This window comes from Saccostrea cucullata, unplaced genomic scaffold (assembly GCF_032062105.1).
Source record: "Saccostrea cucullata isolate Sc308-1 unplaced genomic scaffold, CSIRO_AGI_Scuc_v1 ctg165, whole genome shotgun sequence".
In the NCBI taxonomy this organism is placed as follows: Eukaryota; Metazoa; Mollusca; class Bivalvia; order Ostreida; family Ostreidae; genus Saccostrea; species Saccostrea cuccullata.
In genome coordinates, this window is record NW_026932023.1 from 196,299 (window position 1) to 210,861 (window position 14,563).

The following is a 14,563-nucleotide window of genomic DNA, read 5'->3' on the forward strand; positions in this document are numbered from 1 at the left end:
GATACAAGTGAAATTAAATTATTAAGAGTTAACATCATCATTAAAAAATTGAATAAAATTTTATTTTTGGTTTGGTATTGATACATCAACCAGTAAGTGAAGTAAAACATGCATAGATCTTATGTAACATATTTTATGTCAGTAATTTGTTTTTAGGCCTTAAATTATAGAATATGAAGAGATAAAATTAACTTCTCTAAAAATACAACAAAGTAGAGCGAAGTAAATTTTTTAGCAGTAAGTGAAGTAAAACATATATAGATCTTAATTGTAACATATTTTATGTCAGTAATTTTTTTTAAAAATAAAATGTAAGAGATAAAATTAATTTCTCTAAAAATACAACAAAGTGAAAGTAGAGTCAGGTATATTTTTTAGCAACACCCTGTTAAAAAAATCATGACATGTCGGGCCTTTGGTATGTGATCTTAATTAAAGGACAATTAAGACATATTCTTTGTTGATTTCAAGGTTCATTATAAGTGGAATATACAAATCATTATAACAAAAAAATTTTTAATTTAGATGCAGATACCAGTGAGACATTGACACCTGTTCTAGCAGTGTCGGAAGAAAACACACTAGCAAAATCAAACAGCAATGGTAGGGTTTCTTAGAACATACAAGTATGTCATTGGAAAAATTAAGTAACTTTTATACCTGCATTTGAAAAATTTTTCATACCCATAAATACCCCATTATAACATTATAAGGTAGGATGTAAAAATTAATACATATACATATTTGTGTGAAAATATGTCTTTTAGTGGGTACAAAACAGAAAGGAAAAAGAAAAAGGACAGAAAAGGAGATGGAGGAGATGAAAAGAAAACGAGAGGAAAATAAAGTTCAAAAGGGTAAAATTTAGAACTTGTATATAGAAACTGAGAGACCAATTAAGCAATCACAGATTTAGTGGAGTGAAAAATTCAATGTGCCCGTTTAATGATTTAATGCACTCCTTTAAATTATAAGAGTTTATACATTGATCTAGACTACGAAATTGATTTGAAGTTTCTTTTTTCACAATAGGGTACAGGATCTTTATAATGTGCAGTTAGATCTCACAGAATCCTAAAAAGCTTGCAAGAAAAATATTCTTTGCGCTTATGTCTTTCAAATAAACTAGCAGAGTCATAAAGAAGCTTGGTTTTTATGACTGTATTAACTATTAAGTGTTCTTTCATGTTCAATGGTTTTTCATGTTATAGAATTAGAATCTTCTGCACAGAAGGCAGCATCAGAAAATATCTTGGAGTTGAGAAAGATCAGTAGGTGTAAGTCTAAAAATGAAACTGAAACAAGTTCGACTTCAAGTGCACAAACTACTGGGACCAGCAATCTGTCATCAAATGAAATTTTGACCCCATTGTCAACATACACAGGTACTATTACTGTAAAAATTATGAGAAGTCTGCTTCACTTAAAATTTGATCGTCTTAGTAAAAGTGATATTAATAATCAGTCTTTTTTCTCTTTACAGATGGAACATGTTTTCCCCAAAGCACCAGCTTAAGCATGAGCAATATTGCAACACCCATTGCAAGTTTAACAATGTCACCATGCAAAGGTACCATTAGGCACCATGAGTCTGTCTCACTTAATCTTAGGCCATCTTTTCAGTTATTAATAATGAATGCTTTTTCTGTTTGCAAAGAAGCAAGTTTTTCATCTTCCACCGGCTCAAGCACAAGCATTGCGACATTTACACCCAGTGCAAGTTTGACCCCATTGTCAACATACACAGGTACTATTACTGTAAAAATTATGAGAAGTCTGCTTCACTTAAAATTTGATCGTCTTAGTAAAAGTGATATTAGTAATCAGTCATCTTTCTCTTTACAGATGGAACATGTTTTCTCCGAAGCACCAGCTTAAGTACAAGCAATATTGCAACACCCATTGCAAGTTTTACAATGTCACCATACAAAGGTACCATAAGGCACCATGAGTCTGTCTCACTTAATCTTAGACCATCTTTTCAGTTATTAATAATGAATACTTTTTCTGTTTACAGATGAAACAGGTTTTTCATCTTCCACCGGCTCAAGCACAAGCATTGCGACATTTACACCCAGTGCAAGTTTGACCCCGTTGTCAACATACACAGGTACTATTACTGTAAAAATTATGAAAAGTCTGCTTCACTTAAAATTTGATCCTCTTAGTAAAAGTGATATTAATAATCAGTCCTTTTTCTCTTTACAGATGGAACATGTTTTCCCCGAAGCACCAGCTTAAGCACGAGCAATATTGCAACACCCATTGCAAGTTTAACAATGTCACCATACAAAGGTACCATTAGGCACCATGAGTCTGTCTCACTTAATCTTAGACCATCTTTTCAGTTATTGATAATGAATGCTTTTTCCTGTTTGCAGAGGAAGCAAGTTTTTTATCTTCCACTGGCTCAAGCACAAGCATTGCGACATTTACACCCAGTGCAAGTTTGACCCCGTTGTCAACATACACAGGTACTATTGCTGTAAAAATTATGAGAAGTCTGCTTCACTTAAAATTTGATCGTCTTAGTAAAAGTGATATTAATAATCAGTCTTTTTTCTCTTTACAGATGGAACATGTTTTCCCCGAAGCACTAGCTTTAACACGAGCAATATTGCAACACCCATTGCAAGTTTAACAATGTCACCATGCAAAGGTACCATTAGGCACCATGAGTCTGTCTCACTTAATCTTAGACCATCTTTTCAGTAATTAATAATGAATGCTTTTTCTGTTTGCAGAGGAAGCAAGTTTTTTATCCTCCACCGGCTCAAGCACAAGCATTGCGACATTTACACCCAGTGCAAGTTTGACCCCATTGTCAACATACACAGGTACTATTACTGTAAAAATAATTAGAATGCTTCATTTTATCTTTGACCATTTTGTTAGTTAATACATATCTGCAATTCAATTTCTTTTTACAGATGAAACATTCCCTACCATGAGTAGGCCAGGGATGAAAGGTAAGAAACCTTTAATTTGAACTTTGTTAATCAGTTTTAGTGTCTGCCTGTCCCTTATATCTTGAGAAATGTAAGGTTCATTTATTTGATATTTTGCACACAGACCTCATGACACCTAACCTTTGATTTTCATAGAAATAATAGGAATTACAGACATTGAAAAAAAATTTTAGGATCTGCACATTTTTATAGGTTAGGTCGGGTTACCCAAAACACACAATTTTTTTTTTTTAGGCATGATCAACTTTTGGAAATGTCTCTAATGTTTGTTTTTCTTTTACTGAAACCTATGGTGTTTTCCATGTCATATTATTATCCTTAGTCCATATTCAACAATAATAATCATGGCTACAATTATAATATAATCTTTGTTCAACAGGCAGTGTGCAAGAGTCGTACTTAGAAGTATTTTAGATCGTGTTGCACCAGGATATGGACGTAATTCGGCGTCAACCTCTTCACCATGCACGTTCGCCACTTTGTTTACCGCTGATTAGAGTGACGTCCCTTTGGTGAATATATAAGTTAAACCTGCTCGGCTTGAAAAATACGGCTGGAAATATATAGCTATCTATTGATGATAATATTTACACTCGATTGTCACCGATCTGGGCCTTTAAACAGCAATTTTTCGATAGTCGGCGACTATTGTAACAACACTAGTTGATGCACAAGCTAAGATAATAGTTTAAACTTTATCTTATGAACTTTTGAAAATTTTTGTCCTCATGCTCAACACACTTTTAAAATATTTTATTATTTAAAGTGAATAGTTTGTCAAATGATTATTTCCATTCTTAATGATTTTTTGCCTTCAGAAACATAGTAAAGGCAATGAAAAGAACCATGAAGAGGAGACCTCAAGTCCATATGGACTTAACATGGTATTTTTATCCCCTATATCTATTTGACTTTTTTAGCTCACCTGAGCCGAAGGCTCAGGTGAGCTTTTCTGATCACATTTTGTCCATAGTCCGCCCATCCGTCTGTCCGTCCGTCGGTAAACTTTTTGCATTTTCAACTTCTTCTCAAGAACCACTAGGCCAATTTTAACCAAACTTGGTACAAAGCATCCTTGGGGGATGAGGAGTTAATATTGTTAAAATAAAGGGCTAGGTCATAGAAAAGGCCAGAAAAGCTGAAACTTATGAACAAGCATCCTGGGATAGTGAGGAATCTAAATTGTAGAAATGATGACCCCGGGGTAGGGCGGGGTCACAATAGGAAATCCAAGTTTTACGTACAATATATATATATAGAAAAAAGCTTTAAAAATCCTCTTATCAAGATCCATTGGGCCAGAAAAGCTGAAACTTTTGTGAAATCATCCTGGGATAGTGTAAATTTTAAATTGTTAAAATCATGACCTCTGGGTAGGGCGGAGCCAAAACAGGGAATTTTTATATAAAAATATATATAGGAAAAATCTTCTCAAGAACCAGTGGGCCAGGAAAGCTGAAACTAAGGTACAAGCATCCTTCAGGTAGTGTAGATTATAAATTATTAAAATCAAGACGGAGAGGGGGTAAGCGGCCACAATGATATAAGAAGAGGGGGAAATTTGGTAAAGAACTGCATCACAAAAGTTACTCAGGTGAGCGATGTGGCCCATGGGCCTCTTGTTTTAAGAATAAGTCATGTGAAAATGTGGAAGATATTTTTTAAGGAACTAGAAGATTAATAATGCAATGCTGCAGTGAGTTAAGGCTACATATGGAGGTTTCTATGCAAAGTATCTAGTTAAATTCCATAATTGTCCTACCATAGCCGCACAGAAAATTTTAGACTTGTTTTCTAATACATTCTTGGTTTTAAGAATACTCTCCTTAATATTATACATTGTTTATTTTAAATTAGACAGGATATGCCCTTGTGCCGATGTGATTTTTTTTTAATGTGATTTATTGCCTTGAATGGGAGAGAACAATGATGTCATATTATGACGTCATAATTTGCACTTGAATTAACAAACTGTGAATACTAAATATGTATAACAAAATCAATTTGAACTTTCTCTGAACATAAAATACACAACTTATGATTTTTTATTAGCTCATTTGCATAGAAATATCCATATTTAGCCTTAACTCACTTGCGAAGTTGTTATCACACATACTGTAGATTCCTTACTTTATGCAAATACTAGTATTTTATATCATAAATCCTTGATATTGCATTTTATCAGTATAAAAATGAAATTTATTTTGTTTCACCATTTATTATTATTATTATTAATTCCTTGGATATTTCTAGGAATTTACAGTACTATTTATCTTAGTGTGAACATTATCAACCAAGTTACATACCATATTAACTATCAGTTTCTGAAGTGTATTAAAGTCAACTCAATACTCTTAATTAATAATACAGGAGGAGCTGAAATCAAATCTCAAATTAAAAAAGAACTGCAGTGAAGGAATTAACTATTTGCTGTTGAAGTTCTTCTCCATTGAGGAACTCACGACTTCAAGTGTAATGGGTGTCAGCACCAAGAAAGGACAAAAGAAAGGTCTTAATGAAGATAAAAGGAGTTTGATTGAAGGTAATTTTATTTTGTAAGTCTACATATTTTTGGGGTTTTTTTTCTTGCGTTGGGGTCTAAATGAATATTCAACAGAGTATATAAGATTATTTATCTCTTTTAATTTTACAGGTTTGATAGCAGAAAGTTTTCAAGGCGTTACTGTGACAGCGATACATAACATTATGAGAGACAGGTTAAAGTTGCTAAGAAAGAGGCACTTGATACAGGAATAAATTGCTTAACAATTCTTTATTATTGTTTTTTTTTTTAGTGAGTAAAGAATGGGACACTTTCAACCCTGTTACCTTAATGTGGTTCAAAATGACAGAAGTCAGGAGTCAGTGACTGGTGATTTGTTGATTTCAGGAATATTTCAAGATAATTCTGAGGATTTTTATACTTCCATGAAATATTCCTGAGGTCAGGATAATGCTTGAAATTATGATCTCAGGAACGTCTCAAGATATCCCAGGATTTTAACACTTTCAAGTCACGTTCATGAGGCCAGGATTATGACAGGATTCTGGTCCCAGGAAATTTCAGGATTTCTATACTACTGTGAAATATTCCTGAAGTCAGGACAAGGACAGGAATTCTGTGGTCCCAGGAATTCTCAAGTACTTCTCAGGATATTTTGGTTTACCAGGATGTCCAGAGAAATCATGAGAAATCCTTGTTCCAATACCATCCTGACAATTCCTGGGGCCAGGAACCAGGATTTACCTGAGATTTCCTGGGATTTTTCACCAAGAAATCTTGAGAAGTTCCCAGGAAATCTTGTGATATCCTGGTCTTTTTTCGCAAGGGCAGTTTGATCTATTTTTTAACTAAAGTTTGACCCATATTAGGCCTAGAAAAAAAATATGTTTGTTTCCGCTTTCAGGCTGAAAAAATATAGGGTAGGTAGGTAGGCAATTTTTTTTTTTTTGAAAAATTTTTTTTGCTTCTTTAATCAAAACGTGTGTAGAAGTAACATTAATGACAAAAGAAATGGTGTTTTCAAGCATTACTGTGACTTAACTTATAATAGAAAGGTGACCCAAACTTCTTTCTGTCTTGAAAAGCTTGCAAAGTTGGAGGCCATAATTCCCTGGTTGAAATCTTGCACATCATGGGACAAAAGCATTAAAAAAATATTTAGGGTCGGCACTATAAATTAGGGTCGGTCGGGAAAGCGGAAACAAATATATTTTTTTTCTAGGCCTTATAACTGTATATTTTAATGACCACCGCAGCATTAGAAGATGGCAATTGAGTATTTTAGTAACTAATTACAATGTTCTGCATTCAGCAATCCAGCAATAAAACATCGATGGTCATTTATCATGTGATATAACACTAATTTTTACAACCGAATTATACGACCTCATGTTGATTACTATGAAGCCTACTGCTGTGAATTTATTGCAATGCCGTTGTTATCTCAATGTATTGTCATTCTAAGCAATTATAAGAAACTTGATAAAAAGTAATGCAAAATATATTTAATTTGAAGAATTATTCTAAACACGGAAGATTTAAAACTTAATCGGGAGGGGCGGAAGGGGGGTTAAAAATCGGGAGATTTTGCCACCCGCCGGAAGAATCACATGTATGCCCATGCTTAGTACTTGACACCAGAAACAAATATCAAACAAAATTTCATTGCTATGTGTCTCGGTTGCTATGGCAACAGCCGGAAAAGTTTGAAAAATCGAGATTTTCAGCCACTTTGAATCTTGACTATGGCTTAATAAAAACTAGAAAAAGCAAACAAACCATTATCACAGAAACATGACACCTTGATGTCACTTCTACTGTAAAGAAACTGTTTAGAATATATCTCTAAGTAAGTAATAACCAAGGGTACATTTGGAATACATTTAAAATGCTGAAATATGCTAAAAAACACTCTGTATTCACTAATGGTAGGTGTTACATGCTCAAACTCAATCAACGACTTAAGAAAAACAATGAAAATGTTTGACCTTAAGTATATAAGTATAACCAATATTATTCTATAAATAACTTTTATGGTTGCCATGGTAACACAGTGTAACCATGCAAAACCAGTAACTAAGATTGGGTTAACATGGTTAATGCTACTGTCTTGAGGAAAAACATGAAAATTCAAGACTGGCAAATATGCATCCTTAGGACTTTGCAACACCAAAACCATAAGAAAGATTGGGTATAATTGCTACTTTGCAGTGTTACCATGGAAACAAAGTACCAGTGCTTAAGAGTGAATTATTTTTCGTTGCATTAAGAATTAAATTGCCATTTAATCAAGAAACAAATTAAAGGACTCAGCTTGAATAGTACTTATCTGTTAGAACTGAAGTTGAATATCATATATTGATAAAATTTGATGAATAAAACAACACTGTTGCTATGGTTACCAAGAAGGGAAAATGTTCGATTTTGTGAACTTTATATCAATATTAAACCCTGTGTGCCAACTTCTTGCATCCACTTGGAGATTGGATGATTGTCAAAATTAAAATTCAAGTTAGCTGTTAATCAATATCAATCATAAAAGTTTTGGGAATCTACATTTAAGGGTACGTATCCAAGGAGAGAAAATATTTTTCAGGTTTTTAAGCATATATTTTCTGCTTATTTCCATAGCAATGCTCTATTTAAAGAATCTTATCTGAATTTTTTCAAATGGGAAAACTTGGAGCACACCAACATCTTATAAAATTGATCAGTAGTTATGAGGAAATGTGCTTTTTTAACAGATAGGATCAGATTTAAACATATAGAGTGTTACTTTGAAGGCTCTCTGTGGTATAAAAACCTTGGCAACCATTGCCAACCAAAATGAAATATCATGTTTTGTTCTTGGTTAGTTGGTATATGTTTCAAGGCTCTTTTTTTCTATTATTTGCTCACATTTCCTCCTATAATTGATTTTTATTTTTACGCGTATGACTTTATAAAATTCAATGAATATTTTTTTTACTTTTGAATATTTTGTTACCATAGTAACGTATGTAATAGTTGATTTACCAAACAAGTTTATCATGCATTTGAGACATCTGACCTTCAACTTTTGGAAACAGTCATTGCCAGTTGTTTGCTTTGTCGCAAATGTTAACTATGGGGCTCTAAACATGTTAAAAAATGCCATTTTTCGAACTTTGAGACATGTTGCCATGGTAACTATAAAGCATAGCAGCCTGATTTCAGAGAAGAAAGTACAGTTTGGGCAAAAATATGCCCGGTCCAGGAAATCAACTAAAATACAATATAAACTATTACAGTATATCTTATTTATAAAAATAGTAATTTTAAATTGATATCTTTTAAAACGCCTGAAATATAATTCTTCAAAGTACAGTACTGATATTTTGACGTCGCCCTTTTAAAAGCGAAATCAGACACCTAAGGATTTCACTTCATACTAATTATTTACCAAAATGAATGTTTGCGTGACGTGCTTTAGTGTACCATTAAGTAAAATGTTATAAGAATTAATTATAAATATGTTATGATTATTATTAAACCACCAACTTGATCTAACCAATGGAAATCAAAGGTCAAAGGTCAATTAAGTGCCTAACTTTAACCATGTTTTGGACGTTTTTAATTTTTTTGATGAGTTTTACTGCAATGGATGTTTGAAATGGTAATTATTAAATTATTCACTGAAGCTAGGTTATTATAATGAACTACATTCAGTTGACAAAAATCTTTTTCAGATATGTATACATATAAGTTCTGGGTTGCTAAGCAATAAAAAAAAGTTAACCTCGCTGTTGTTCAATCATCATTAACACAATTTCTCTTTCCAAGATTTACTAAGTTATGTAAGACATGGCATCATAATAATGCAGTGAACTTAAATATATATTGCCAATGAGCATTAAATTATACATTTATACATTTTTTTAAATCAATCACTATTCGTAATCTTCACTTTTTATGGGGCTTATATTTTTTTGTCCTGTCTGCTTATCTGTTTGTCTGTTTACCCGTTTTTCTGTCTGCCTTTTGTCAACTTTAACCTTCGCCATAACTTTTGAACCATGATAGATAGAGACTTCTTATTTGGTATGCATACACCACTAATTAAACTCTTTCACATGACACCAAGGTTAATGACCATGTGACCTAGACTGTGACCTATTTAACTATGTGCTAAAAATAGCTTTTTTGACGTTTGCCATATTTTTTTAACCATAGAAGATAGAGACTTCATATTTGGTATGCATACTCAACTGATTAAGTTCTTTCACATGTGAATGACCTTAACTGTGACCTGTATGTTAAAAAATAACTTTTTCGAACTTTGTTGATGCTGGTGGCATAGTGTTTTACAAACACATCTTGTTTTCATTTATATTTTAGTAAGTCATTGCCAGGGTAACTCAAAATTATTTTATTGTTAATGAACACGTACACTGGTATAGTAAACCATATACTTGTAGGAATATTGCTTTATGGCTGATGTAAAACACATAAATAATTTTTTGACAAATATAGAAATAGTATATTCACAATTCATTCGTCAATTTCATCTTTCAGAATGATAATCATTTAAAAAATAATTATTCATTTTAGCTGCTTGGTAATACATGTAAGTTAACAAAGTGACTCGATGAGGAAGTATCAACAAACTGAGAAACAACATTGTATCATTATGCAAGAATGAAATGTAATTGTAGATATAAAGAAGTCTGTCTCTTTCGAGCTCAGGCATAACCGTACAGTTTCATGTAACTGATCTCTTTCTATCTGTAATGCTTCTTCGTTCTTTATCACTCTTCCAAACCATTGTCATCACCATCACTATCCGATTCATCTATAATGTCCTGGATGTCAGAGGCGTCCTCCAGTGATGTAGTCCAGTTACGAACCCCTTTCACCAACTCCTGATGACGCCCGAAAGAGAGCTACCATACAACACTGGTTACATGACCACACATTCCAACGACTCTAGTCCCAGCTTTACATTTGCAGTACCACCCATCCACCACTCCATCACTGAAACTAACCCAGCATCTGTACTGTTTAGCAGCTATATGTCTGCTTTGAATCTTAGCACTAACCAACCCAGGAATGTCATCACTAATGCAGATTTCAAATCCACCATCTTCATCAATGTGCTCTTTAGCATAGGAATGGGCCATGCGAAGTTGATATACTCCAAGAGTAAGTTGGCGCAATTCAGTCTCTTCATAGCATGGGAAATCTGGGGCAACATTCTCTGCATCAACTTTAGTCCAACGCAGCCCTCTTCTGTCAAGTCCCTCAGTTTCCACGCGTTCCTGTAAATGCAAAAAGGTTATTGTGCAAGTTAAAGTCTTTTACTAATTCAGAGTAATAGGAAATAGAAACATTCAACTCTTTTTTTATTTCATCAACTAGATATAACTATTTTAATGTTTAGTTCAGAGTAAGTTTTGTCCTTGACCTAAAGAAAACAATGAACATGCCACATACAGTGTATGCATCATTATAAAACTACGAAAATATATATTTACCTGTAATGTGTTGACTCTTTCTGAAAGGTGAAGCATTTTTGCAGCAAGTTGTTTGTCCTCATCGGATGACACACTTAGTGGTGGCCTGTACTTATTGCACAGTGCTGCCACTATTCTCACATAGTCACCAATAAATGGGATTTGCGAGTTTGGTAACGTTTTAGCTAAATACTGCCACTGTTTCAGTCGCCCATTTGTTGCTTCTACAATCCAACGAACCTGAAAAATAAAAAATAGCATGCTTAATAAAACGTACAACAGTTTTCTTCTATTTCTGCTCAATCTATAATTACATTATTTTATTTCATATGCAAAGTAATAATTATGTTATAGCTAATTGGTAAAGATATTACTCTAAATACAATGTAAATATATTTACATTAAAAGAAAATACTATAATACCTTTGTCACGACTCGAGACAAGTTAGAATCAGATGTGGAGAGCTGCTTGGATCCCCTTTTCATGAAAGCAGGCATCTCCATCCTGATTCCAATGTCTTCCAACAAATCCTGGGCGTCCCTGAAACCACGGTCGACAACAAAGACATCATCTTCCTGTATCCAGCTCCTGATCTCCTCAGCATTACTATAAATCATGTGTTTTAGGATGTTGGCGTCATTATTCTTTGTGTCAGCCAGATAGGGCCCAAGAACCGATACAATGTATCCACTGGTTGTTACAACGATCATTGGTTTTACCAGGGGCCTATGTTTGTATAAACTGTATGATCGTCGTGCAAAAGCAAAATTCGAACTTTTCTGTATGTAGACATACGTTCCATCCAAAACCAAGATTGCAGGGTTTGTCGTGATGTCGTGGGTCAAAAGATCCCTAGCTAGCTCACGAGTGTGGTTGTGAATGACTTCTTCACGTGTAACATGCTGAAATCCAAGATTGGATGGCACGAAGTCTTTCATAAGAGCTTCTCTGGCAGATGCAATAGCTCGTCGAACCTGAAAAATGAGATACTTCTAAGTTAAAAAAATACTAGTAGATACATGTAAAAGATGTCCTGTTTCAAAATGTGAGATAGAAATATACATAAATATACATGTACATACATGTATATACAATGTTTACTAGTATACAATTTTTATAACATTACTTAAAAGTCTTACTTGAAATTTAGTCATGCCAAATAAAACGGCAAGCATTTTGTTTGAAAGCGCTGATCTGAGCTTCATCAATAGGATGGCTACACAAGTCCTCTTGCTTCGATTTTTGGAGGAGTTGATACTGGTAATTGTTGAGATAATGTCATGAAATTCAAGACGAGAAAATCCTGTCAGCACTTGATAGTCACTGTCGTCTAGGCTGCCTTCATCATCAAAGTCAAGCCTCGATTGCTGAAACGCTTTATCTCGCAATTCCTAAAATATTTTAAAATATTTTCATCATAAATGCTTTATTGTCATCGTTAATATTATTAGTAATCCAATATATCCGGTATAATATATTGTGTATGACCAAGTTGGAAATAATAAATGATACCTTGATTAGATTGGTGATGGAAGTTTTGTTCAGTGTCGTGCTCTCACTCGTCTTAATCTGCTCCATAGCTTCATCAGTCATTTTCCCATTTTCCAAGTGTCGAGTACAACACCTTGCACCAGACGGGATAATTATCCCTCGACTGATGAATACAAACATACGAACATGATGGGAAACTGTAACAAGTTTGGGTCCCGGTTTCTTGCAAACAAGGCAGTAACCATGGCTTTGGGATGTTGATGGAATTGGCAGGGGAACGGAAGGAGGACTATGAAATGAGAGTCTGGTTTTCTTTGGATTTGGTGATGCATAAGTTGGATCCTCTTTTTCCTCCTGGGGAGCTGGCCTTGACAATGTGAGTCCTGTGGCTATAGATTTACTCTTTTTCCTACACTTATGACGACACTTATTACACAAAACGTCTGTGTCTTCCACATTTACAGAAAAATGTTTCTGTAAAACATTAAGAAATAAAGTAGCTGGCCGTCGTTCATCCTGGGGGATCTTCTTGTTGCACAGAGCACACTTATATCGTCTCTCATCCATCCTTTTAAAAAATAATTAAATCAATAAGTCAAAGGTCCACGTCATCATGGTCATCTTCATCGATTAAATTTTGAAAATGATCGTAATACATCATGATTTACAGACATACACAATAAGCTGAATTTTAGTTATTATATGTACCCTCATTTGTAATGATCAGACAATTAAAAGAAAAAATTATAAGCCTGAAAATAAATATGGTTTATCAAAGAAAATCGACCCCATTTTAACACTTTTCAGCTTAACACACTTTTTTTAATTTAGAATTTTTTCTGGGTTAGCATCGTAAGGTTTGATTATTATTTTTTTTTTATTGTTATTAAATTTCTATCGAGTTTATTTATTTGAATTTATATTGATCCACCTGGCCTCAATCCCCAACACAAATCCGATGTAAGACCCAACAAATGGAAAAAAGTATGCATTTTTACTTTTTTCTTGGTTTACCTATTTATTTACTTATTTTATAGTGTGTTGACCCCCCCCCCCTCCCCCCCCTCCTCACTATATCCCCAGAATTTGCATTTGCCTATGGTAAAAGTCTGTCATATGATCAATCAAATACTAGTTGATAATTTCAATTGAATCATCATGCAGATCATTGCCTCTTTTAAAGAATAGTATTATACATTTTAATTTCAATATTTCAGTATATTATATTTTATTTATACTTAGGCCCCAAATCAAACCATATATACAAAAAAAATAAAATAAAATAAATAAAATAAAATAAATTTATATTTCCCAGAGAAAGAGAATATATGCTTGTTGTATAAAATCGGCAAAAATTTTGAGCTACCCTGTACCTTCCAAAAATTGGAATTCCCCTTCTTGACATTTAGTGTAGAGTGGATGTTTTTATTTACAACATATCACGGTAAAACTGTATCGTCCTCGCCTATTATGGTTTTACGTTTTCAATACACAAGAAATATAACACCATAAAAATGCAGATGCAGGAATTGCATTGCTTTAATTATAATAAAAAGATATTCCCTTAGCCACAGGTGTCATATACATGTAGATGATCTATACTGAAAGCTAGGATGGAACAGTCCCGTCTTAAAACTAGCCTATACTTTACTATAAGCATCTTGCAAGCACTTTAAGCTGAAATACATGTTCATTTTATCATTTACTTGCAATTTTCAAGGATTCCTTTAATCATAAACAAACATACACAAAAATATCAAGCATACTGCAGATCTAACGCACACGGCACAGCGTCGTCTGCAACTTGCAAGCTGCATAGCTTGCATAGGTGACTGCACTCTTTACTATCTTTGTTTAAACGTCTAAGTATGTGAAAAAAATTTTTGAATGCTTCGTAATATATAATGATTTTCTATTGATTTGTATGTTTCTTAATTGGCTTACCTGGTCCCCAGGATTATGCAGGAAGAATCTGTTAAACGTTGGCCCTATCTTTACACTGCTCTGTTTACACTAACCATAACAACCAAAATGTCAGCGTTCCGTACTTATGGATCAAATTTATCCGGATTTTTAAAAATAAGAAATTGTAACAAATCAAAGCATTCTAAAATTATGAAATAAACTA

The 14,563-nt window shown here is 33.6% G+C and overlaps 2 protein-coding genes across 2 annotated transcripts; one reads left to right on the plus strand and one right to left on the minus strand.

Annotated features, from left to right (window-relative positions):
• Window positions 1-396: 396 nt before the first annotated feature.
• On the plus strand, window positions 397-5,726 carry LOC134234279 (mucin-17-like). Its single transcript, XM_062716332.1, has 15 exons — window positions 397-603; window positions 768-857; window positions 1,212-1,385; window positions 1,484-1,747; window positions 1,846-1,932; window positions 2,018-2,110; window positions 2,209-2,295; window positions 2,382-2,474; window positions 2,573-2,659; window positions 2,745-2,837; window positions 2,931-2,969; window positions 3,349-3,374; window positions 3,788-3,853; window positions 5,340-5,511; window positions 5,623-5,726. Exons 2-15 carry the CDS (start codon window positions 812-814, stop codon window positions 5,724-5,726), a joined length of 1,431 nt encoding a protein of 476 aa, XP_062572316.1. The 5' UTR covers window positions 397-603; window positions 768-811.
• Window positions 5,727-9,872: 4,146 nt separating this feature from the next.
• Window positions 9,873-13,042, minus strand: LOC134234281 (uncharacterized). The gene is made up of 5 exons (XM_062716333.1): window positions 12,457-13,042; window positions 12,084-12,335; window positions 11,367-11,918; window positions 10,965-11,183; window positions 9,873-10,748 (listed from the first exon to the last, which is right to left on the minus strand). Exons 1-5 carry the CDS (start codon window positions 13,000-13,002, stop codon window positions 10,374-10,376), a joined length of 1,944 nt encoding a protein of 647 aa, XP_062572317.1. The 5' UTR covers window positions 13,003-13,042; the 3' UTR covers window positions 9,873-10,373.
• Window positions 13,043-14,563: the final 1,521 nt, after the last annotated feature.

Excerpts from the sequence above, each read along its gene's own strand:
- LOC134234279 (XM_062716332.1), top strand. The coding sequence starts at position 812 with ATGGAGGAGATGAAAAGAAAACGAGAGGAAAATAAAGTTCAAAAGG. Across the intron at positions 1,386-1,483 it reads CCCATTGTCAACATACACAG|ATGGAACATGTTTTCCCCAA; the intron begins GTACTATTACTG and ends TTCTCTTTACAG. Across the intron at positions 2,475-2,572 it reads CCCGTTGTCAACATACACAG|ATGGAACATGTTTTCCCCGA; the intron begins GTACTATTGCTG and ends TTCTCTTTACAG.
- LOC134234281 (XM_062716333.1), bottom strand. The coding sequence starts at position 13,002 with ATGGATGAGAGACGATATAAGTGTGCTCTGTGCAACAAGAAGATCCCC. Across the intron at positions 11,919-12,083 it reads TTGGCATGACTAAATTTCAA|GTTCGACGAGCTATTGCATC; the intron begins GTAAGACTTTTA and ends CTCATTTTTCAG. Across the intron at positions 11,184-11,366 it reads TGTCTCGAGTCGTGACAAAG|GTTCGTTGGATTGTAGAAGC; the intron begins GTATTATAGTAT and ends TTTATTTTTCAG.